The sequence below is a fragment of the Struthio camelus genome, chromosome 17 (assembly GCF_040807025.1).
Source record: "Struthio camelus isolate bStrCam1 chromosome 17, bStrCam1.hap1, whole genome shotgun sequence".
In the NCBI taxonomy this organism is placed as follows: domain Eukaryota; kingdom Metazoa; phylum Chordata; class Aves; order Struthioniformes; family Struthionidae; genus Struthio; species Struthio camelus.
Genome location: NC_090958.1, coordinates 14,966,180 through 14,990,987, shown reverse-complemented (window position 1 = coordinate 14,990,987; position 24,808 = coordinate 14,966,180). Strand labels below are relative to the sequence as shown.

Below are 24,808 nucleotides of genomic sequence, written 5' to 3'. Positions count from 1 at the left end.
GCATTGCTCCCAAGCACTAAATGTGTAAACGCTGTGCTGAGAGAGTCACAACAGCATTTCACTCGTTTAAGCATAATAAACCAGTGCTAGCCATACCAGTGACAGCAGATATATTGCCTGTGCTTTCTTTGCGTTAATGAGCCCGGCACATATATGATATAGACCAGAAAGTAAGATTTTATAGTCCTATTCACCCTCGGCGCCCACTTCACTTTCAGCTTAAAATCAATATGATCAAGCAACTGTCCACAATATCACACAGAACAGTATTAAGAAATTCAAGACCACTTGTGTTTGTTCTAGAAAGGCAAGATTTGAACAGTGTCTCAATTTGTCTAGTATCACATGAAGTATTAAATAACTTCAGAAAAGCTGATCTATAAATAAAGTAGATAAAACTGCAAAACCTAGCTTCTCTGTTATTAATATTCACCAAAAATAATTGTATTTAGTATTATGTAATTTTTCTTATTTTAGAAGTGTAAGAATTAAAGTTTGAACTGGTATATGAATTTGAACTGGTAACAAATCTTGCTAAGACCGTTTCTTTCTTCTCTTTTTCTCAAAAAGGTGTTTCCAAACGCTAACTGACTTTCTAAACTGTGAGCTCAGTTTTTAAACCACAAAATGATGACAAGAAATTTTATCCGCAACGCTGGGAGGAAAATTCAGAGAAAACTACAGCATCAAAACTATTCTTCCAAATACAGTATTGAACAAGTATCTTGTTTTCTACTGGGGCTGGTAAATATCCACTGCTGACTGGATGACATGCAAATATTCTAGATGTTACTCTTGAAACTCAGTGATGAAAATAACTTTTCACATAGCCAATTTTCAAATGTGAAAAAAAAAAAAAGAGAGAGATGTGTGCTTTGCCATTGCATATTTAGGTATATTGTATAATATTGTATTTGGGAACATTACAACTTATTTATAATAATTTGAAAAGTAAGTTTTTTTTTTTCCTAAGAACTCCTCATTCATGATAGATGGTACGTAGAAGCAGTTTTAAAACACACACCAAAGACTTACCTGCTATACTTGCAAATATTTCACTGAATCCAATCAGCACATATTGAGGAATCTGCCACCATATTGGCAAATCTGCAGCATGGTATGTAACATTTCCAATTGTCTGATTAATTGTTTTAACCTTTACAATTTTCAGTCTGTTGCTTTCCAGAATTCCTACATGGGGTAGGGCAGGGGGAAGATTGAAAATAAAATGCAAACACTGTTTCTTCACATTAAGAATTAAATTACAAGTCAGTCCTGCATGACAATTATAATTAATGAAATAAATATATCTATTTCTTTATTTCCTGATATAAATCATTTCAGACTTCTTTTGCTACTGCTATTTCAAGAAATATAGTTCTTCTTCCATAGAATTACCTGAGTATATTCTTACTTAGTAGCAATAATTAGACAAATTCTTAACCCTTTTCCAAGCAGATTAGCTGAGAGCTTTCACATACAAACTTAGTTGTTTTTCAAAAATAATCTCTTTTTCACAAACTACTACCTTACAGTGCGGAATCATTGCATCTGAAAGCATGATATTAGTAAACTAGGAACCATTTTGCTTATCAAAATGATTATACAAATGCTGTAGAAATATAAAAACCCATTGTGAATAGGATCATGTTGTTTATTTGACACTTAAGATGCTCATTATGAGCTCCAAAAGCTCATTAGAAATTGATCTACAAGCTATACATTGTATAGAAATCACTTTAGGTAGCACTCAGAAGTAGACACTAAATATAACATTTTTTAGCTCATTCAACACAAGAGCTTAGAGTAGAAGTTGGATATCAAATAAACCTGTAAGAAGAATTGTGGGTTATTGTTGAAGTTGTCCAGATTAAAGTTGTCCAGATTCTTTACCTTCCTCATTTCTTAGGTGACCCCTTCCTTATCTTATTTTTAAGTATCTTTCCTTAGCTCTCCAGTCACCTCAATGCCCATTAAAATCTGAACTGTGAAAAGCTGATGCAACTAAAATAAAGCTGGGTTTCTGGATGCTTTGTTTTTAATATAGCTCATAACTCAGTTTCATTCTAAAATTTTAAAATATAAACAAAGCAGTATGATCAGCTAAGAACTCAGAAAAAATTTCATTCAAACACATTTAACATGAAATCACTGCACTACAATGCATCTAGTGATCCTTAATGTGTGTAATAGTCTTCAATACTTAAGCAAATTTGCCACGTATTTCACCTCAAAAAGGAGCATAACTACATTCTGCCAAACTTTGCCATAAATTTCTCTGCAAAGCTGAGTACTTTAGAAGCTAGAATCTATTGCTTTTTTCTTAGACTTTGATAGTGATAAGTTTTAGGTTTAATCTTGCAATTTTAATGGTTAAAAGAATCTTAAATTCTTGCTATAATTGTTTAAACTCTATAAATGAAGTAGATTTTCCAGTTGAATAACCTTAAATACTGCTGCTCAGAATATACAATAAAATGCATGAAGCACAGCAGATGTTCATTAAATCTAATCAGTTGTATTCTCACATAGTTTATAAGATATTTCAAATAATCTAAACAATCTAATAGGCAGCCTAAATAGTGTCCAGAACTAATGCCAGTTAGATAAGTAAGTTAAAAAGGAAATATGGCACAAATAAATCATTAAGATAACATCTTAACTTGCAGTTTTGGAAGTAACATCTTCATACATTCCAGATTTTAATCAGTATTTCTCTCTAAGCCAGGAATGTTTCAAAGTAATGTTGTACTTTAGGAATACTAAACTATGGTTTCTATAAATACCATTTAATGAGAGAATAAAAATGTTGTGAAATATATAAACCAACAGAAGCTTCCTCCCCCTTAAAATAAGTGCAGTTCCCTACAACCTCAAAGTTGTCGCTATTGGAGCTCTCAAACTCATATTAATAATGAATGGATGTTATGTTATTCCAACAGGTTAAACTTTCCAAGCAGATTGCAGATAATTATTTTAATGACCAAAGAACTAACCTTCTCAGCTTCTACTGTGAAGGGCTGGTGAGACTCACACCAACAAAACCATGCATCACATTTGCAGGTGAATAGTTAACAAAAAGGCATTTGAAATTTTTAAGAATTCTGCTGTATGGAATCATTCTCCAATTCAATTATGATAGATCAATATGCTTTTTTTCAGTACTAATATAGACATATATTGCTGTTTTTGAATTCACTTATGGATTGAGCCTGCAAGGTCTATTTAGAGAGCTGACATTTTAACCGTTTTCCATTATCTTCCTGCGCTGGTTGCAGGGTGTCTTAAGTAACACAGAATAAGAGAAATATTCCTATTTTAAGTTTCAATGACTTTGTTATAAGAACTTTACTTGCCCACATACAAAGTGACCTTGGCCTAATAAGGTAATTATCTCTCATTGAGAGAAGTCTTAATAGCTCAATAAAATGTCCCTCTCTCTAAAATATAGGAGATTACAAGTGCTGAAATTAATTTATATAACGCCGTAATGCTTTATCAATATGTTCATTACAGTGATACTAGGTGAAGGCTATAGGTTCTATGAAGCAGTGCTCAGAGATGCTCAGTTCCACATCAGCAGTGCTTAACAACTTTAAATCATCTCAGATGCAGCTGATTTATGGTTCGAACAGAGATGCCATCTTTTTCCTTTCATGCTACAGCTAAGCTATTTTACACTACAATAATTCCCAAACATTAGGGAACATTAAGGTAGGGAAGAAAAAACCCAAAGTGGGAGGAAACTTGCTCAGCAATAACTCAACTTTATTACTTCACATAAAGGGAAAAGATTTTAGGCACAATTTTGCTCGGTTAATATTTGGAAGTCTGGCTGTATGAAGGTATATTCTTATTTCTGAACATATTTGTTTTTCAGGATAAATAAATATTCAACTTCAAGATAAATGGTCAATAAATCAGATAATATAGACTTCCTTAGTACAATAAATTTTATTTTATGAGGAATAAAGGCTTCACATTCAAATGCTGGACGCTTTGTTCAGGCAAGGCAAGCACTGATAAGTGAAACTAAGGCCTAGCTTGAAAAAACATGGTCAGAAGACAAATAAATTCCCCTATATCAAGCATACAAAAAAAGTAACACTGGCAGTCGTGTATGTGAAAATGTAAACCCTCTACTCTGAAAACCGTAACTAACAAATTTGTTTCAAAAGGTATAGTCAAACTCTTTTCTCTTTTTCAGGCAGAAAATATGCTCCTGTTTTGTCACAAAAAAAAAGTCACAAAATCGTAAGAATATTTTGTGCAAAAGCTCTTTCATTGTGGGAAATGCATCCATGCTGTTGCAGTCTAAAAACCCCTTGCAAAGGCTCTTGAATAATCATGAACTAAAGACTCAGGAAGGTTTTTAAAATCGCTATTGCAAATAGCTGAAGAAATAAATATTTAAGTAGATCTGAAAGTTGTTTTCTTACCTGCAGCAAATGCAGAACACATCACAAAGAACATTCCAACTGCAATCCTCTTCAGTGAGGACGGGAGCAAGCCATTCCTCTTTAAAACGGGGTCTACCAATTTATCTTTTAAGGGTATTAGGATCAGAATAAGCACGGCATCAAACATAGTCAACCAGGCTGCTGGAAACTGAAAAGGTAAATGACTAAAGTCAGCAATTTCATATGTAAGGGTTGATTTTTACTCTTCTTTAACAAAGGAAAAAATGTAATATTTTTCATGAAATACTGAGATCCAAAACAAATCGAAGTACAGTGCTAGACATTAGAAACTGAGTAAAATAACAGTGTGTACATGCTGAGATAAAACAAATAATCAGATATTCAGGTTGCCATTTACTTCAGCAGCTCATAATTATGTTAGCTCAAATGATTCCTCACCATAGTAACTCCAACAGGATTGCATGCTCCCACTTTTGAGATGCATCTCCAGCTGTGCTGATTTTTTTTTTTTTTAGGAGTTTTCTACTGGAACTGAACAACATCAAACGCTCAGAGCAAAAAGGACATTGGCTTCTCTCCACTAAACCAAATAATACTGTGTATAGAGTTTGAAGGAAAATGAGGAGTAAGAAATTACTGGGCAGATGAAAAGAGTACTGCCTGGAAACAAAATGCAGACGTCAGCAGAGTTGTTTTGCAAAGGATTTGACATGTCATTACTATACTGACCAGAGTAAGAATGTTATTATAGTGAGTATCCCATCAGCAAGCTGGGCTACTGTTTGTTCCTAGAAAGGCAGACATTCAGTTAATCAAGCTTGCATATTCAGAATATGCAGAACTGCGTTCAGAAACGATCCATCAGGAATGTCATTTAAGCCTACCAAAAGGTTATCACAGCAAGCAGGCAGTGATGCAAAAACCTAAAACAGGCCCTGTCTGCAAGCCCTCCACACAATCACTATCTCTATATTACAAGGAGAATGGCACATACCAGTCAACATTGTGTGACTACTTCTAAAATTTATTTCCAAGTTTCAGAGGGGTCATAGCTTTAGTCAGCTATAGTTCAGAATATGGACCTAAGCTATGTTGATCTCTTTTCAAAGAGAAGATAGGCATTCGTATCATCTCAACATTTGTTTTTTTTTTCCATACATCTTGAAATTTGCTTATTGAAAAAAACCCACTGTTTTGGGAGCTTTTCTGCCATTAAGATTTATTAGTCATAGACCACCTGTCTGAGGAATGATTGATTGTGCCACTCAAATCTAGCAAACAAAATCATGCATATTATTTAAATGAACATACACCAAGATGTGTTTTTAAAAGCATTCAAAGCCAATATTAATGGAGTACAGGTCAGGAAGTGACTTAATGCAACTAAATATTCCCTACTTGTTTATTTTGCTTCCAGTGATCTACTCTGGTCTGATAGAGTTGCACATCATTTCTATTCCAGTCATGAAAAATATTTAATAGCCAGGTGCTGTAGATCTTCTATTATTAAGCTTAGAACTTTTTGCAAGTATGCCACAGAATAGTGGAAACGGTTTTAATAATGTAATACAAAATTCAATTAAAATTAAATTATACTTGTCAAACGAACAAAGAATATTATGTAACCCATTCATCTTTTCTCATTTGCAAGAGTCAGCAATTCACAATGAGATTTCTGTCTGTATGAATGAGACGATTTCTACCAAGCTGAATAATATTTAGAATCTGTTCTACGCCAACAAACTAAGACAGTGCAGGGAGATTTCTAAAAACGTTCTGTTTAGAGGAGGGGGGGGAAGATTTTTTAATTGCATTGAGAGGAGAGTTGCTATGCTGTAGTATGCATATTGCTTTGAATCTAGACACTCAAAAGAAAAATACTGCTTGATCTGTGTGTTTCAGGTGAAGAAAAACAACTCAAGATTAGAACAGATGGATGTTTTCTAGAGGTTACCCAGGGGCCTGTGGCATACTAAAGCTAAGGCCATGGCAACAGAGAAGACAGCCACCTTTCCTTAGGGCTACAGATCTCATTCACTGTAAGCAGCTCAATAAATCATGCTTTCAGCCTCTGGTACACGTGGGCATGCAGATTAGAACCCTATTTTTACTGATCAGTTGTAATCACTCAACCGTGACTGAGACAACAATGAATTGCAGAAAACAGTTAGGTAAATATGAAACCTTAGGTCTTCATAATCCAAGCAGAAGCTTGCATTTTCACAGGAGTTTCTACCCTAAAGGACTAAGTCTTTGACTGATATCAAGCCTTGTCTACACTAGACTTTAACAAAGTCTCCAACTAGCATTAGCCCACAAGTCAACTGACTTGTCAAGTCAGCAGTTATTAAAAATCCCATTGCTGTACATTACAGCTTTGTTTGCAGTTCTCCAGAGAACCCAAGATCAGAGTTTGAGAACCTCAGGAAGTTAAGGTGATGAACTTCTGAGACTTGCAAACAAAACAGAATTCATTCTAACCTCTCCTGAATGTTTCCCCATGTTTCAGTATCATGGACTTGAAAAGAGAATAATTAGCTGATCTGCTTACATGAAAATATTCTGCAGTTTGATACATAAGGTTATGCTTATCAACCTTCACATACATTCAAAAGTCCACAGTGAATTGTGCTGAGTTAGTTAAATTTTTGCTTATTTTGAAAGATTTAGCAAATCTTTAGAGCTGTCTATTTTTCTCCCTCTCCTAGTCACCCTTTCCCTTGCCTCAAATATCACCCCAGCATTAACTTGTGTACAGTTTGTACAAAGACTGGTTTGCATAATTAGAATGAAGGATACAGAAATTTTATGTCATTGCTGAATTTGATAAGAACAAACAGAAGGAACAAATGCCTCTGGCACAGCTGTATTTCCAATCACACAATCCAATCACTGCCCTTATACACATGTGTATAGAGATTTATATGCTTTTCCATTAAATGGGCATACACATATTTCACTCTTTTCATATTAAGAGAAAATGTCTTTATTAGTATTAGACAGAGATACATACAGAATTTAAGAAAAACTTAGACCTGATGAAGAACAATGCTCCTTATCTAAAAAACTTATATTACTGCTCCTTTCCTTAATTACTTCAAATCATTAAATTTTGAGAAAACAAAGTAGTTAGAATTGCTTTAAAAGATATTACCGATATAATATAGGGATGCAGATTAGCATTCCTCATGTGGACAATATACCAAAGAAGATGGCAAAAATCAAATAAGCCTATTTGATTTTTGTTATTAATGCCCTGAGATGACAGCAAAGCTATTTCAAAATAAAATAATAAGAACAACAGAACTGATGCAATGCAGAAAAAGGAGTCACTCATTGTTATGCATGATGGAAAAATCATTATTTAAAAGTATCAAGACAGACACTAGGATTATTGTTCCATTATCCTTGCCTCAAATTCTGCATAATTTAAGTAAACGATAAATACAGCTGAACCAATTTTTAAAGCCGCGATTTAAGTTAGAAAAAGTGGTCATTTGGTATTAGTCCTATTTTAAAGCCTTTTCAGCTAAAGCTAACAGTAATGGCTAAGTGAAAGCCATTACTTATTGGAACTAAATCAGTTAAATATAATGCTCTACTTACAGGTGAAAAAGAATTCAACCACCCAAAAAGGTGGTGAGAAACACTCAGTTTGATGGCCAAAGCTCCATATTTATTTCTACATAACAAATATTCAGATTGAAACTATGGCATATATTTAGGACCATCAAGGTAGAGATGTGTACAAAAGATTCTTAAGTATTTCAGGCGTATTAATTCATACCTATGCAGCAGCCATTTAAAAAAAAAAAAAAGGAAAAACACATAGTAACATGCTTATATGTTTAGGCTTCCAGAAAATGCTGACTATATTGATCACTTCATGCTCATTAGTTCCACAGACTATTTCTGTGAAGTCCTATGCGTACTTTGTTAGAAGAAAGAAAATTCACTTCTTTAATCCAACAGTGACAGATTTCTGACAAACCACTCACATGGCTCATAATAACAGAAGAATTCCTATGAGGCCCCTCTCATGAGAGGGCAATAAGGAAATGTGAAAGGCTATATTAATGAAAAGGGCAAAAAGGGCTACATATTAAGGGCGTAAAAAACATAAATGAAGCGACCCTTATTAAAGTGAGAATTAAGCATAGGCGAAAGAAACACCTTAAGTGTGGTCCAGACTTCAAATCAATGTAACAAAAAGAGAAGCCTTTGACTAGTTAAGATGTTTTCCTTTTTAAACATTCTATTTTTAAATTAACATGCAACTTAAATATCGCACAACTGAACCTTGAAGTGAAAGTAGCAAAAGCTTTCAGTGACGAAAGTCTATGCCAAATACATGCACAGACTGAGAATAGTTGAGAAAATCTGCTTTAGCTACTAGTGTTGATGGCACCCATTTAACTGAAGGAATCTCTGACTACTTTTTCTTTAGTTTACTAGCTGTGTAAAAATAAGTAACTAGGATTCAGAGTTTGATAACAGGTTGGTTTAGCAGGCTTATTTAGCCAGTATTACCAATCTCCATTAAATCTTTACCTGTGATTCAGAAAAAGTTCAGTTTTGAGTGGGCTCAAATAAAAATTAAGTACAAAATATTTTTTCATCTGTAAAAAAAATTACAACAATTCTGCCTTATTGATATCATTAATTTTAAATAAAACAGAAGAAATTTAATTTTAAAAGCGTATTTAGTAAGCCTGGTAATAATTTATACTCATAATTTTTGTTTTTATTTCTCAGAATCAATTTTGTAACTCCATGATGCCAGCCTTCTTTGAAGAACACTGATTGAGCAACTTCCTTCAATATACAAAGCTGATTCAAGGTAATGTAATTATTGATTAACTAGTATAAATTTACAAATCCTCAGATTTCAATTTTGGAAATCCTAATGTTTCCATTAAGAATGGCTACTCCTACTGAATTTGTAGGACTACTCATGTATATACAACTATGTAAACTTAGGACATAAATATTTAAAAGCTTCCTTCAAAGATCATACTTTGTGCATTGAAGAACAAAACCACTCTTAATTAAGGCAGCATATGTTATCCAAATGCATTCAAAGCAGTACGGCATGAACTCTTTATCCCAGTAGAAATACTAAAATCTGTATGTTAGGCCTCATGTTTCCAAACACCCAGTTATTCGTGCTTGTAGCCATTGATTCCCCTTAACCACTACCTTGACTCTCCAAATTTTTGTAAAACACTTAGCTATTTTGCATTTCAACTAAAAAACATATTTTTAAGTGTTTTGCCCTACTTACCGTATGAGTAGAGTTGGTGTCATTTGATATTTCAGGAATTTTCAGATGAAGACTTTGCAAGACATAGGTTGTCTGCATCTAACATTAAGAAAGATGAGTTGACATTACATATTGCAAAACAAAAAAAAAATTGCTAGAACATTATGAACTTGTTTTAAGTCCTTATCTTTATTAAAAGAACAAGGAATCATTCATGTGACTTTAAAAATAATTTCTGGATTTTTTCCCCCGAAATGACTGCTATCCAAAGTCATCCCACTAAGATAGAAGAACCAGAAAATAATTAATGAAAATGAAATCTAGGCCACTTACACTGACCTATCTGAAGATTAAACAAAGCATAATATTTAAGTTATGTTAATTTTTACTATGGTTAGTTTTAACTTTTTTTTTTTAACTTTTTTAGTTATTTTACTTCATTAATTTAATTATCAAGTCAAAATATTGATTTTGGGGAGTATTCTTAGTAACCATTTTTCATCTCTCAGCTTCAAGGGGAGCTTCATATTTATGAAACAGACCTAGAAAAACGCAAAATTGCATACCTTAGGCATACTGCTAAGCTAATACTACTACAAGCTACGGCTTTCCCCAACTATTGTATGCAAGAAGCAAACAAAGTTACCATCATGCAGTATTATTTTTTCTAACACAATATTATTAAAGTGATCGCTGAGATGCAGCCTCAGGTGTGTGAAAGAGAAGGAGTTAACATTATTGAGCACATTGGTATTAAAGCAGGCATTCAGTAATGGAGCTCTAGAAAATCTTGTTCAATATCCAGCTTCTCTAGAATCACAGCTACTGAATCTGTAGCCTTACAGAACACTTCCTCGCAGAAAGCTTTCAAGTGTTTCCTCCAGGTTACTGCTCTTGTGGGGTAATTTTCAAGGAAGAGTTAGATTTACAACCTAGGCTCAGAAGTGCAACTTAATGATAGTGCCCCTAGGCCTTCCAAATGCAGTTGGGAGAACGTGAAGTTACAGCCCTTACGTTTGAAATTCTATTTTTAGACACGTAAAATGAAAATTTAGCCATTTGGAAATACTCACTTGGAAATACACTGTCCAGTAAGGTATCAAAGCCAAAAAGACAGGGATAATCTTGACAAGAGCTTTCACGTCTTCTACTTTATCTTCTCTGAATGGGCCTCCACGAGACAACTTGGCCATCTCAAACAAACTTTGCTTGCGAGGCGGTTGAAGTACTCCCTGGCCTTCGCTTTTGAAAAGTTTGAAACATTTAGTTAAACAACAACAAAAACTGACTTAACTGGCAACCTTGTAACACTTTTCTTTATTATGAAAAGCTCATGCATTTCTGGAGAGTTATTTTTAACTGTAAAACAACTAGGCCAGAATGGATCAGCAGTGGGTGAAAGCACAAGCTGAAGCGGTTCACTATAAAGGTCTCCTTATTTCCCATCCTCCTTACCCTCCACAGGCAATAACTAAGCATTGCAATATGCAAAACTATCACGAAAAGATAGAGTATCACAAAAGAGAGGTTATTCTAAATGATTGAATCTGAACACACGAAATCCCACAGCAGGGGGGGCACTTGATACCTCTCATCGTCTATAGTGACTAAATTCAGCCAACAATATTTCACGGGCATCTCTTGGAGAGAGGCCCTCTAGAGTAGGGGAACCAGTTGAGAGGGAAGATGCCAGTACACATTTTGGCTGCTCATCAAGCCTCTTAAAACACTGAAGACAGTTGAAAGCGTTTTTTCAAATCAGGAGATTTTAAAAAATGTACCTAAGCAGAGAAGAAAGTTGGCTAATCCTTAAAAGCAGCATACTTGGGTAATGTTCTGCTTCCAGTAATTCTGGACTAGCAGGACATAGCATTCAAATGAAAACAGCACACTTGATCTTGCAGCACAGAGATCCAGCGATCCCAAAACGTTTCTCTTTTTCATCCCAGAACTCCCAGAATATATCTCCAGGACTCCAGTTGTGAAGTTCCATTTCTCAAATCAAAACAACATATTCTAGTGTATTCTCTAGAGTGACTTACTGCCAGCTAGCTTGAACAAACTAGTTTCAATTCTCAGGTTGATTCACTGGAATTCAGACTATACAAAAGAGCTCTTTACAAACCTATTAGGTGAATGTTCCACATGTCTCTTTCTTGAGCAACAAGAATATGCAAGAATTTTAAACATGTCTGTGAAGGCACTACCATCAGGTGGCTTTGTGATGAAGAAACTCTGACCACATAAGAAAACCATGAATGAAATCCCAATGCAAACTGTTGGGATGCTATATCCAATAACAAAGCTCACGTTCTGTTGAATGTATGCAATGCCTCCCAGAGAGAGAATAGCTCCCAAGTTAATGCTCCAATAAAACCAATTAAAAAATCTTCTTGTGGCTTCTGGACCCCGATCTTTGACCTGAAAAAGATTAAAAACAAGTCATTCAATTTCTGAAGAAAATGAAGCCTGTTTATTAGAATTCAATCAACTACAATGAACTGAAAAGCTTAGGTTTAATTTACAGCCATACTAAAATGATTTAAGTGTTTTGGGCTTAGCATGGTATTTGATGAAATGACACTGTACTGAGCTAACCTATTATATCAGTGACCTTCTAGAAGTTCAGCATTTGGATAGAAAAGTTATCTAAGACTAAATCACACAGCTACCACAGAAAGGCAGCTATTTTTTCTGCTGCTCGGCGTCTTGTTTGGTCATTTCTCTAGACAAAGTTCACTCAATTTGTTGTCCCAGAATACATACAAAAGTTGAAATAAATTTAACTTTTTACTAAAAAAAAAAAAGTTATCTAAAAAGAAAAAAAATGCATTACTAGAATTGCATACGAGTGGAAAAAACAGTTGTTGCATGTAACAGTTACCATATTCCATTTTCCAAGCCTCAAATGACTATTTGGTGATTAAAGCATACATTTCAAATTTAAGTTTTTACACAGTTCCATTTGCTCTCATTAGAACATAAATTGAAGACTTGCCATTCTGGCCTTTTTAAGAAAATAGAAATTAAATCAGGTTGCCTCAGATACCACAAGGCCCCCGTAAACATTTGCCCTTCTATCAAATCAGTACTAAAGACATTATTGGTTTATAGAATTTATCCGGTACAGGCTTCACAATAACTCTTCATTCTATATTGCCTACTGTAAGTAATCCTATGTTTTGTAATTAAGTTACAGACACTCAGTATAACTCATAAGATAGGAAGATAGGATAGGATAAGAGAAATTATGCAAGTTAAAATTTAAAATACACAAAAAAGATCAACTAGTCTGCAGAAGAATCTGTAACACCCTGTTTGTCACCATTTCATGACTGAAAGTCCATTAACAGTGACTAGTGAATCAGTGGCATGTACCAGCCTTGCTGAGTCACTTATTTTCCGATTTCTAATTACAGGTTTCCCTTCCTCATTGGCCAGACCTTCAAAAGATCCGTGTTCAGTTTGTAATACAGAAAGCAAGCTATGTCTTGAAATACATTTTTAACATTGTGAGTTCTGATTTTCTGATTTTGGGTTTCTCAGTGATGCCCAAACCCATCTGTATTATTTAACCAAGATTAACAAAAGAAACATTAGAACATCTAATGGATGCAGTAGGAAAAGTGAATGTGCACAAACAGTACAAGTATGGTGTGGATCCTAGATCTAATTTGTCCTGTGGGCTAAAGGTTCCATATCCCTGCATTGAAAGCTAAAATAGGTATACTTGAAAGATTTTGTTCTCACCACAACAAAATAACAACATACCAGTAGTAGTGCCTAACACGTATGGAAAAGGTCACCTTCCTAGATTTATCATCTTTTAGTCAAACTCCTTATACCAGACCAATACCAGTGAAATGTCACAGCTATTATCCAAGGCTTCTCATCACTAAATGGAAACATTGTAGTCTGTTTCAAAGATGCCCTGACTCTAATGAACATAAGCAAATACCTAACGCACATAATTTAATTGTTCTAGGTAACATATTGCTGCTTTCCAAATGAGTTCAGATTCAGACATTTTCCACAGAATATACCATGCTGGACAGCTGTCACTTAATTAGTTCAATTCCCATTGCATAATCTCCAGTCCACCACGATGCATTCTTCAAGCCTTTTGCACCTTTTTTCCCACTAAATGGACTAAGTATACTAAGGAACAATCCAACCGTACCTCTGCTTTAATAAAAATAGAGAATGACCGACTGTACTGACAAGGAGCATCACAATTACTGTAAATTTTCCTCTTTTAAAGTATATGGCAAATCTGAATAAAACTCACCACCAGCAACAAAATAAACAACAACCAAAAAAAAAAGGAAATGAGGAACTCTTAGTGTTCCGGCCACAATTGCACGGTCCAGATGTCATTGCTGCCAGCATGCAGGTGCCAGGACAGGACAGGACTCGAAAGAGGAAATAAAACAACCTTGGTATTTTCAAGATAGCTAATATGATTTTTTTTTGGGGGGGGGGGTGGAGGGGGAGAATCTAATCTAAACCCTGATTTTTCTACAGTACAGAAGGGTGTTTTTCTTGATCATATATTAACTATCCTGTACGTACGAGGACTACAGTTAATCCAAAAGCAGAAAGAAAAGAAAAAAAAATTAGTTTTATAATTGGGATCTACAGAGCAATAAATTTCAAAATAGTAAAAATAATAAAGGAAGCGTTCTCAAAACCCACATTTATTATACAAAACACTCACACCAGATTGATTATGGTCCGACGATATGCAATTACCATCACAGTTTTCATGCTAAGGAATCCTGAATGCCTGGAACACTACATCATAGGAGCTATGTAATCATTTACAACCACTTTCAGCAGAGGACCCACCACCTGTGTAACTTTGCACTGCAACAGTCTAAACCAGCTTAGGATATGAGATTAATATCTTACTCCTCTACAACCATAACAAAATTCTAAATGCAGCTAAACAATGAAAAAGAAAGAGTAACTAGGTCTTCAGTTACCACATCGGATGAAAACAGTCATTAAAAACATCTAATTAACAGCAACCCCAAAGCATGGCTGCCCCAATGTTAATACCTAGAGCTCATTCTGACTTAGAAGATGATCACTTGCTGAATTACTGCTCCCCCGGATTTTTCAACAGAAGCATCTTTCCTAGAAGAGGATCCAAATATCAACCAAGGCAGTCTTAACAGCTTGACACCAAGCTCTGTAAAATTACAGAGCTCAAAAATTTAAGAATCTATTAGAAAGATTCTCTAGATTTTGATGTGAAGAGCCAGGAATCTATACAAACATCATTGCTTCTCCTTAACTTATGCATTTAGATGCTTTGCTTTGCCACAAAGTAATTTCCTAGCTCTCTACAATTAGACAGTCTCAAAGAAGAAATCCCATGGATAATTAGTTATCTTTGCCAGACTGAAACAAACTTGAAAACTTTTCCATATTCACATTTACCTCAACGGATTAGGAAACTAATCAGAGGCAATGTCACTATATGCAAAACAAATTGTTTCTCAAGGATCTGAATTTTACATTGACAAAACAAGTAGTTCTTAACTAGTGCCTAGCATAGCGCTGTGACAGCTGATTTCTGGCATCATCTGCTAATGATCTCAAGTATGTCTTAAACCTCAACCATTTCAAAGTTTCCAGTACCTCATCATCTTCTCTCCCTCTTCACATCATGACAGATCCAAACATTTGCCCTCCTGTTTTAACTCATATGGAAGGAAAAAGAAGGTTTTTTAAAAGATATAAAGATATTGACATGACCAGTTTTCATTTATTCCTGCAATTGACTGACAGTCACAAATGACAAATGAAAAAAAATGCCCCCAAATTTATTGCAACCAACTACGTGACTACTTAGACACACAAGACAGCAAGGATAAAGGTCTAGAATCTTGCACTTGTCCTTAAGTCTACAAAAAAAAAGAGCAATAAGAACGGTTTTCAGCAGTCAAATTCATTCCTAGAGAATTCAGACCTTCTGATTCATCACTACAGACACCATTCCTTCTTTGAGAGTAGACCTGGAGAGAGCTCAGTAACAGATTTACACAGTACTACTCAGTAGCTACATAATTTCAGATTGTTCTACTAAAAGTCGGCCAATTCACATTTTCAGTTTGCTTCCTCTCACTACTGTCATATCTGTGAAAACAAAAATGGGTTAATACTGCACATGTGAATGCCATGACTTCAGTTTTCAGACTGTGATATGCAGACTCTTGGAGGTCCACAGTCTCCTTCTAAGAGGTTCAGCAACAACAAGCCTGCAGTCAGTGGGCTTAAAATCTTTATACAGGGCCTCCACCCTTCTCTAGATGCTGGGAAACCTAGGCTCTACAAATCAAACAAATGTTGAAGATCACTTTAAAGCCATCTTTACACAAGAAACTTGTGCAAGAGCATCCTGCCTCGATAACGCTACTGTAAAATCAACAGTTTTAGCAGAGTTAGAAGGGTTTTGGCAGTTACAGACTGAAAGATTTAATGACTATGATGGCATTTTAGAAAGGACAAATACTGTGGTTAAAACTAGCATCTCCAATCACTATCTTTACTCTACATAAAACAAAACAGATTTGTCTACAATTAGAGCAGTGGTTATAGCTGATATTAGATCAGTAGTCTGTTACTACTGATTCTAATCTTGACTACAGTCTTGAAACTAAAGCAGCTTTCACAACAATGGGAGATAGTCATATTGTTTCCCAACAGTAAAAAGTCACAAACTGCTACATAAGAGAACAGGAAATGACTGCACAGGCTTGCATTTAAAAGGGGAACTGGAAAGTGTCAGGTTATATATATATATATATATATTTATATGTATATCACATGCTTATAAACACTATTCTGAGAACCATCAGGTTCAGATTTAGATCAGCATGTTGGATCAATTTGCAGCTTTCAGAAAAACAACTCTTACTTATGAACATAATTAAGTAAAGCTAGTTTATAACTAGCTTGCAGCAGCTAGTTTTTGCTAAACTGGCTGGCAAAAGCTATTCGATACTAAGCCACTCGTAACAGTACTTCTAAATACGTCTATTTAACAGAAATTAACAAATTACATCTTTTTAACTTCAGGAAAAAAGTGAATATTGGAAGTACGTTTCCAATTTTCCACATTTAAAATGATTATTTTCTTCTAAATACAAAAAACATCATTAAATGTGGGTTCTCTGCCCAAATACAGGTTAGTGTTAAAATTGAAAATGTTAATTTTTTTTTTTTTTTTTAAAGAGAGTTGCAATGAAATGCAATTAACAACATCGGAAAGCTGGTTCATGTCAGCTAAAGTGCATGATAAACAATTCATAGTATTTCCCTTTGTTTGGTATTTAAGGGAAAGAGGACAAAGCTTATCAGCACAAATCCAACTAAAACACGTTTGTATTGAATGCTGGCCTCCCAAGAATGTGACTCTGGAAGACAGACTTTATTCTCAGCAATATGTATCCACCTACCCAGCAGTGGTGCTACATTCCTATGCAGGGAGAAGCCACCCAAGAGAGCTCAAAAATGCAGAAGGTAAATGGTAGGCTGTAATGTATTTAACAATAGAAAAGCCAGAAAATCAAGGGGAAAAATCCAGTCCTCAGCAGAGCACTCCTAATTATTAAGAACAAGAAAGGAAAATTTCTTCTGCTTCACTCCACATAAATCACTGTGAATTATCTACAACCTAGCGAAAAATTGTTTTCAATGAAATCCTGGGGGAAAGCCTAAAAAAAAAAACAACAAAAAACACCGCTAGCTACAACAGCTTACACTTCCATTGGCAATGGTTCTTCTTTTACTCTCCTTCTGCCACTATTTATCTCTTACATTTAATGTTCATAAAGTGTTCTGGGGATAAGCAGTCTATTTTGAAAAACACCTTACAAGATAAAGTTATACTAAAGCTATTTCGCTTGATGGGCTCACGCTGGCTTAAACAGAACCAATACACTTGGGGACATACAATCCTAGGCTATAATAATGTTTTACATTTATGAACTGCCTTTCACCCAGAACTCCAGAATTTATAATATGTGAAATGCCAAAGAATGAAAAATGTAAACTGCACAACAGAGAATAGAGGTACATTTGGCATGGACATTGTGGTAGAACCTACCTCTCACAAAGAATTTCATGGCATTTCTGATAGCTGCACTAACCAGAACTCAATGGGCCAGTAAATAGACATGTAACTGGATTAGAGGTAATTTCCCTGCTTTGTCACCAAGAACTGTTTGGTTAGGAAAGCTTCTCAGTATCTAAGCCTTTGAAATTGTCAATTTGTAAAGCAAAAATTATACTCTGATTCAACACCCCCAGTCACCATGCTGTCTTACCATGCATAGGATTGTAGAAAACACATGCAACAGCGCATACCAGGTGATACTCAATTACGAGCTCTCTCAAATACTTTCTGTAAAAACACTTAGTTCTGCAGTGATGAACCAATGAATGATCTCACTGAACTGGATCTGAATAAGGTCGTTTTACAAGACGTGTCCTTATGAGAACAGCCCAGGTAATACATTTACCATGTTGAGAGCACCTTCTTGCCTGTCATCTGGAGCAACATTAGCCTGCACAAAAACATCACTCAAGGGCGCAGTGCAGTATACAGAGCATACCTTAAGCCTCAAATGGTATTTGTTATCTATCCTTAGATAACATCTATAATGTTTATTATAGAAGGATGGTAAAGGCTGCTGATCACAGCCCTAGAAGGCTCATTCCATCCCTGTCAAAACTAAAGTGTATATCGGATCTTTCACCCAATCAGCTCTAAGGTCCAGTTAGCTGGGTATAAACTCCACAACAGAGGATATTTAACAATTCACTTAGCAGCTATGGAATATTCAACCCTGCTCCTCGAGACTGTGGAAGCCTTAGCCAAATCAGGCACCACACCTAAGGCAGGGTTACAAGGAAACCAGGGGTCGTGAGTGATCAGACTTCACCCAGATGCCAAGGTTACAGCTAGCAAAGAACAACTCACTGGCCTGCGTTACACAGGGGACCAGGCTGAGCCATCTGAGCCCCTCACAGCCTGCAGAGCTGTCGGCGCGCTGCCCACCCAACCCAGGCAAGTCATTAGCTTGGCCGACACGCGTCACCTGGCCCAGGTCTACCCCCACCAACGACAGCAGCAGCTGCCGGACGATACTTGACCTGGTCGGCCCCGAAAGGGGTGATGTTGGCCTTGACCGACCCGACGCCCAGCCCTACGAGGACCAGTCCCACGAAGGTGGCGGCGGCACAGTAGCGGGTGGCTCCCACCTGGTAGCAGGGCACCGGGGTGGCGTTGGCTGCCGGAGAGGAGCAGTTCTCCACGGGGGACAGCGGGATGTCCCCGCAGAGGCCCTGGCGGGTGTGCGGTGCAGCGATGACCGGGAAGGCCAGCATGCCCAGCAGGTAGAGCGCCATGCTGAGCAGGATGGTGCCGAACTTGCCCAGCAGCGCGTCGGCCAGCCAGCCTCCGAAGGGCGACACCAAGTAGGTGATGCCCATGAAGAGCAGCAAGGCCTGGCTGGCCTGCGCCCCCTCCCAGCCGTAGGGAGGCCCGTTGAGGAACAGCACCAGGTTGGAGGTGATGCCGTAGAAGGCCACTCGCTCCAGCAGCTCGGCCAGCAGCACGGCGGCGCAGGCCAACCGCCGCCCCTGGAAGGCGCTGCCCGCCGCCGCCGCCCGCCCGCGCTCCCCGCCGCCCCCCAGCAAGGGGGTGCGCTCGCCCGGCTCGGCCTCCTCCATGACGGGGACCCTTCCCGGCCCCGCCGAGCCGCCGCGCTTCACCACCCGCCCCCCTCCCTCTCCGCTCCTGTCAGGAGGAAACTTCGCCGCGGCCGCCTGGCGCGGCGGGGCGGGGCGAGGCGAGGAGGCGCGTCGCTATTGGCTGAGGGCGCTGTCGCTCCCCTGGCGGTGCTGTCACGTGGCCGGGCGGGCCACCGGGAGCGGCGGTTGAGACAGCGGCGGGGCGGGCGGCGGTGGCGGGCCGGAAGCCGCGGGGGGAGGGGCGCGCCCTGAGGTACGGCCGGCGCCGCGCCCGCCCTTCATCAGCGCCGGGGCCGTGCCGAGGCCCCCCCGGAGCTTTACCGGGGAAGGACTGCCCCTTGCGATGTCCCTAGGGTGACATCGGGGTAAAGAGGGCGAGGAGCGCGGCGCGGCAGAGAAGGCTGGTTTAATGCTGGTTCAGCCGGGAATCCCGTTTAGGGCATTAGCTGGACTATGTGTCTTTATTCCCTACGCTTAGCTCGCACGCCTTGGTGTTGAAGCCCTCGTTCTCACCGTCTTTCTCCCACAATAACAACAAAATTGAAGTGTAATTTGTTTTCCTACCTTGCTTCCCAGCCCGAAGGGCAAAAACAAGTGTAGAAAAATAAGCAGGGTTGTCACAGTAAATTCGCCATCCTGTAGAAAAACGTAGATGAACGTGGGGAGCTCTCGCTCATGCGAGCGAGATGTCGCCGCCCGTCAGGGCACGGGCCCGCCGTCAGCGTCCGCAGCAGCGTAGGCCGCGAAGGAGCACCCGCGCTGGAGGCGCGCTTTAGATCTGCTCTCTGAAGGTACGTTTATCCGAGGGGTACTTGCAGTAATAACATGTCACAGGGACACGTGAAGAAATTAAAGACTCACATCTGAATGGAAGAAAGCACACGGTAAAAAGAAAACGCACGTTAGTGGTCCTGGGACTGGGGCCCTATGTGTTCTTTTGCAGCACCGTCCTGTATGCCGGGTTAAAGATCCCGAAAGCGTGTAATTGTCCTCAACAACGAACTTAAGTGATTAGTGATCCTAAAGTCTTAGTTTTGGCCTGAATGAAGTGGGAAAGATACTGTTCTTTGCGTGTTTTCAAGAAAAAGGTAGACTGATTGACATCATCTAGTTACACCCAACATCTCGGTATGACTTGAAATTTTTATGACACTATATTGCAGCCTTGGTAATTGAGCAGCCCATACTTGTAAAAGGAAACGTACTCATTGAATGATGGGCCTTTGTAAATAACATATGTCATGGAAATGACTCATAAAATATATGTGCTCGCTTGTTAAATTTCATGACAAAGGGCAATGAGGAACAAACAATTAGCTCTAGAGAGATCTCTGTTTTTTGGTTTATTAACTATTGTAATGTGACTGATTTTATAATTAAACAGTTACATTTCAGCTTTGTCCAGCTTAGTACAGTTTCTCATACCAATCCCTGCAGTTGCTACTCATGTGAGTACATTTTCTAAGGGGTCTAGTAGTATTTCACAGAGACTACCAAGTAAAAAACCTCACTTTGCATTATTGCATGTTTTAATATGTGCAGATATCACAGTCTAGGCCCTTCATAATTTATCTCAGCAGGGGTGGTGACATTTTATCTTGGCTTACCCAGTAACTGTTTAAAAACACCTAGCAATGCTGAATTAGTGTATGAGATACACATTATAAAAATGTTATTTGCCTCTTCAGGTATTGAGAAATAAGTAGTCTAAGTGAATTCAAAAGCTGCTATTATCGTCTCAACCTTCTGTGTTTGGTGGCTTCAGAAGGTAATTTTTCATTTTTCTCTGAACAAGAACACTTAGTTACAGTATATTTAAAACGTCTACATTAAGATACATCCATGATGAATATACCACCCTAATGCTATTTGATTTTTTTTTTCCTTGGAAAGTCAACATTTTGTGAAGGATTTGAGTGACAGTTGATCAAAGTAGGGAGGCTTTAAAATATGGCTTTTTTAGAAGGGCTATATTAACAATATGCAAAAGAGATTAAGAATTGTTTTTCCCCCCTTCCTCTTTTAGTTAGGAATCCACAAAGAAAGACATGACCCTTTCTTTGAATATAATGAGTGCACCTCTGTCTATATAGTGATGTATTTAATGTATGTATATGTTTCCAGAGACACAGCAATACTTAATGCTGCAAAGACTCTTAGTTTGTTAATTCTGTCAGTCAAGGTCTATATATATCATCAAAAAGAGTATTATCATTATAATAAATAGTAACATCATCTTAAGGCCTCTTTGAATGTTTCCTTTTTTCCTCTTTACTTCCCAGATCACAGGTTAAGCTTCCTCATTTGTCTCAGGTCATTAGTGGAGCAAGCCATATCTACTTTGATGTTTCCATTTTTCTGATAAATATTTTCCTACTTTTAAGAGATGGTTTTTATGTTAAACACTAAATCTCCTGCATAGCTATTGTCTGGTTTTTGAGCTGTAAAAAGTTACAATGGCCTAGTTATTGGTAGTTAGATAGATCTCATGCAGATAATCAACACCACAGCTTCATTTTAACCCAAACCTGACATTCTGGCATTGCTTTAGGCCATGCAACTGGAAAATGACCCTGCTTTGACTAAAAGGCATTTGTATAAGCTTCATGCAGTAAGTGTGAAACGTGTCTGTTAGACAGACTGACAATTGTGGCAGTTGTCTTCCCTTCCTTTTTGAAATAGATACGGCTGGTGCTAGGTTTGATCTCAGAACTCTCAGAAGTCCAGTTATGCGTGGTACAGGCCGCTTAAAGTAAAACAAACTTCAAAGCTAAAATCCTGGCCATGTTCATAGAAATCCCTCTAAATTTCAATGGAACTGGGATTTTATGCCAAGTCTCGGAAATGCCTTCTACAATGATGATGAAAATAGTGTGATCCTTAAATTAGCAGTTACGCTATTTTCAGCATTTATGCAAGATTTATTGCTGTTAACATCTAAGTTGAAGCCAGCATTTTTAGCTTGGATGGACATTAAAATGGTCTCAGCACTGTGTTGTGCCGAATGATTTCTAAATAATCATCAGTGAGATTTTGCAAATCTCAGACAGCTGAATGTAGCTCTATAGCACGAAGAACAAATCACAAGCAGCCTACTAAAATGCTTATAAATTGCCTGAATACACTCCAATATATATTGTCTCTTCATCACTTCTAAACCCTCAGTTTGTGCATACCTGCCATCCCCAGAGATCCATTCAAGTTACTTGAAGAACTGCTATTTTTAGAGTTACTAAATTTAAGAGACTTTCTTTGTAATTGGAGTATTTTTCTCCCTCTGCTTGACACTGAGACTTGAAGAGTCCTACATAACTTAAGTCAATATAAAGTGGCACTGCAGTTTGCAGACCCTCTTCCACAGCCTTAGAGCAACATAAGCATCTGTGAATTACATCAGCAAACTAGATTAGGTTAAAAGTATCCCAGCAAAAAGGTGAGCTTTCTGTTGCATCAGGCACTCCTTTCAGGGGCCTATCTCACCCTCACAAATGCCCTGTACTCTTTCTCAACATTTTTGCAAAATGCTGATTCAAGGTCAAGGCTCTGTGGATATCTGCAGTCAGCCACCTGGCCCCTATCAGTCTCCCAAGCAGCTAAGACCGGCCTCTTGTCCTCTTGTTCTTGAGTTTGGGCTCTTTCTTTGCCCTGTCCTTGCTTTATGTGATTGTAACTCGGGAGCCTGCTTGCTGTTGCGGAGGCTGTGCTTGCTGATCTGGGCTTTGCCAAGGTTAACTTATGTATCTTAGGTTCTGCTTCTTTGTTTGGCCTCCCCGACCTTCAGCCTGGTCTCTGACCGTGCTTTTGCCTTGTCCTTTGTACTAGCACGTTCGTTTGGCTTTTTTGGTTGTTGGCCTCTGATTCATGATTAGCTGCTTCTCCGCTCCTGCACTGAAAGCTAACTGCTTGGGTCTGGGGAGGCACGTGGCAACGTGGTGGAGCTGAGGAACTGCCTCGGGAGACTTTCTCTGGCAACAGCGTTCCCCTGCGGTTCTTCCCTGGAGGCTGCTTGGGCACATGACAGATTTCTTAAGTCTCGGAGGCCGCGATTTGAGCTTTGTGCCTGTTTAATGAAAACACATTTAGGGATGGGGTGGCGGCACGAGGAACGGGCCCAGACCCACTGAAGTGGGAGCGGGAGCTGCTGGCTGCAGCACCCGCGGAGGCGGCACCCAGGTCGCCCGCGGGGCAAAAGCCAAGCGGGCGCCGCCGCGGGGCCGCGCTCTGCCCTCGCACGTGGGCCGGAGCCGCCCGGCACGGCCCTCCCGCCCCGCTTACCCGGGCGGCGGCGGCGGCGGCGGCGGGCGCTGGGGCAGGTGGCGGAGCCGCCCCGCGGTGCGCTTTCCGGGAGCCGCCGGCGAGTCAAGGGGAGGCAGGAGGGGCCGCTATGAGGCTGCTCTTGCTGGCGTGCCTCCGGGCGCAGACCGGCAACGCCACCACCGCCGCCAGGATACAGTAAGTCCCGTCCCTCCCTCTCTCCCTCCCTCCCCGCAGCGGCGCGGAGGTGCCGGGGCGGCGGCGGCAGCCGGGCCGGGGCGGGCACGGCATGGCGGCGGCGCGGAGCGGGCGCGCAGCAGGCTCGGCCCCCGGGGCGGCTCCCTCGGCCTCTGCTCGCACCGCTGGGGCTGAGGGGCCTGGGGGCTCCCTTCTGCCCCCCCCCCCCGCCCCCCCACGCCGCAGGTGGGAGCCGAGAGTGGGGATGCAGCCGCCAGCCTTTCCTCTGGCCAGTCAGCTGTGCAGTGAGGGCTGCTCGCTTTGGGAAATACTCCAAATAAGATGAGAGGTCGATCTGAAGATTTTAAACTTGAGTGAACTCCGAGATAAGGGTTTGTGCGGGAGCTATCCCAGAGCAGTAGTTCTGCAAGAGCTCCTGCAGCTGGTTTCCTCATTAATGGAGATTGGGATAGATGGCTCTCGTGGGAATTATGGATGTGGGTCTACTGTGCTTTGAAATTGTTTGGATGAGCAGTACTATATAAATATGCGCTATTCTTCTTGTCTCCATTTACCTTTTTTCTTATATGAAATGTGGAAAAAGACATGTTGTCCATGTGAGGTTTATTTAAAAAAAAAAAAGAAAAAACCTCACTGTGAAACAATTTCACCATGGCTTTGTCCTCTTGCGGTTTGAAATAAGGACTTGGTCGCTTCTGACATGTCAAAGAGTCATCCATACTTTAGTGTTGTTTTTGCTAGGATGTGTCTTAGCACTCTGCTATTACAAGTTTTCCCTGACCCTAGTCTGGGTATTATCCCACTTAAATGTTAAACATAGAAATAATCTGTTGACACTGTTTAAGATTTCGTGCTAGTCAGGTCATATCATGTTCGGTCTTAGATACGTGCAGAGCTACTTTGTCGT

The 24,808-nt window shown here is 39.1% G+C and overlaps 2 protein-coding genes across 4 annotated transcripts in view; one reads left to right on the top strand and one right to left on the bottom strand.

The window, feature by feature from the left end:
* The window catches only part of SLC15A4 (solute carrier family 15 member 4), a 29,969-nt gene extending 10,472 nt beyond the window's left edge, over positions 1-19,497 (bottom strand). Inside the window, exons 1-6 of the mRNA XM_009666803.2 lie at positions 18,850-19,497; positions 11,810-12,105; positions 10,758-10,926; positions 9,706-9,783; positions 4,440-4,608; positions 1,036-1,191 (exon numbers count right to left, since the gene is read on the bottom strand). Coding sequence (XP_009665098.2) covers positions 1,036-1,191; positions 4,440-4,608; positions 9,706-9,783; positions 10,758-10,926; positions 11,810-12,105; positions 18,850-19,428 — 1,447 coding nt within the window. The 5' untranslated portion in view covers positions 19,429-19,497. The remainder of the gene's footprint in view (positions 1-1,035; positions 1,192-4,439; positions 4,609-9,705; positions 9,784-10,757; positions 10,927-11,809; positions 12,106-18,849) is intronic.
* Positions 19,498-23,769: 4,272 nt separating this feature from the next.
* The window catches only part of GLT1D1 (glycosyltransferase 1 domain containing 1), a 60,751-nt gene continuing 59,712 nt past the window's right edge, over positions 23,770-24,808 (top strand). For 2 of the 3 annotated variants that reach the window (XM_068910689.1, XM_068910688.1), the window contains exon 1: positions 23,770-23,901. In XM_068910689.1, the coding sequence (XP_068766790.1) occupies positions 23,834-23,901 (68 nt within the window). In that variant the 5' untranslated portion in view covers positions 23,770-23,833. The remainder of the gene's footprint in view (positions 23,902-24,808) is intronic. The other variant, XM_068910691.1, reaches the window with a different exon arrangement.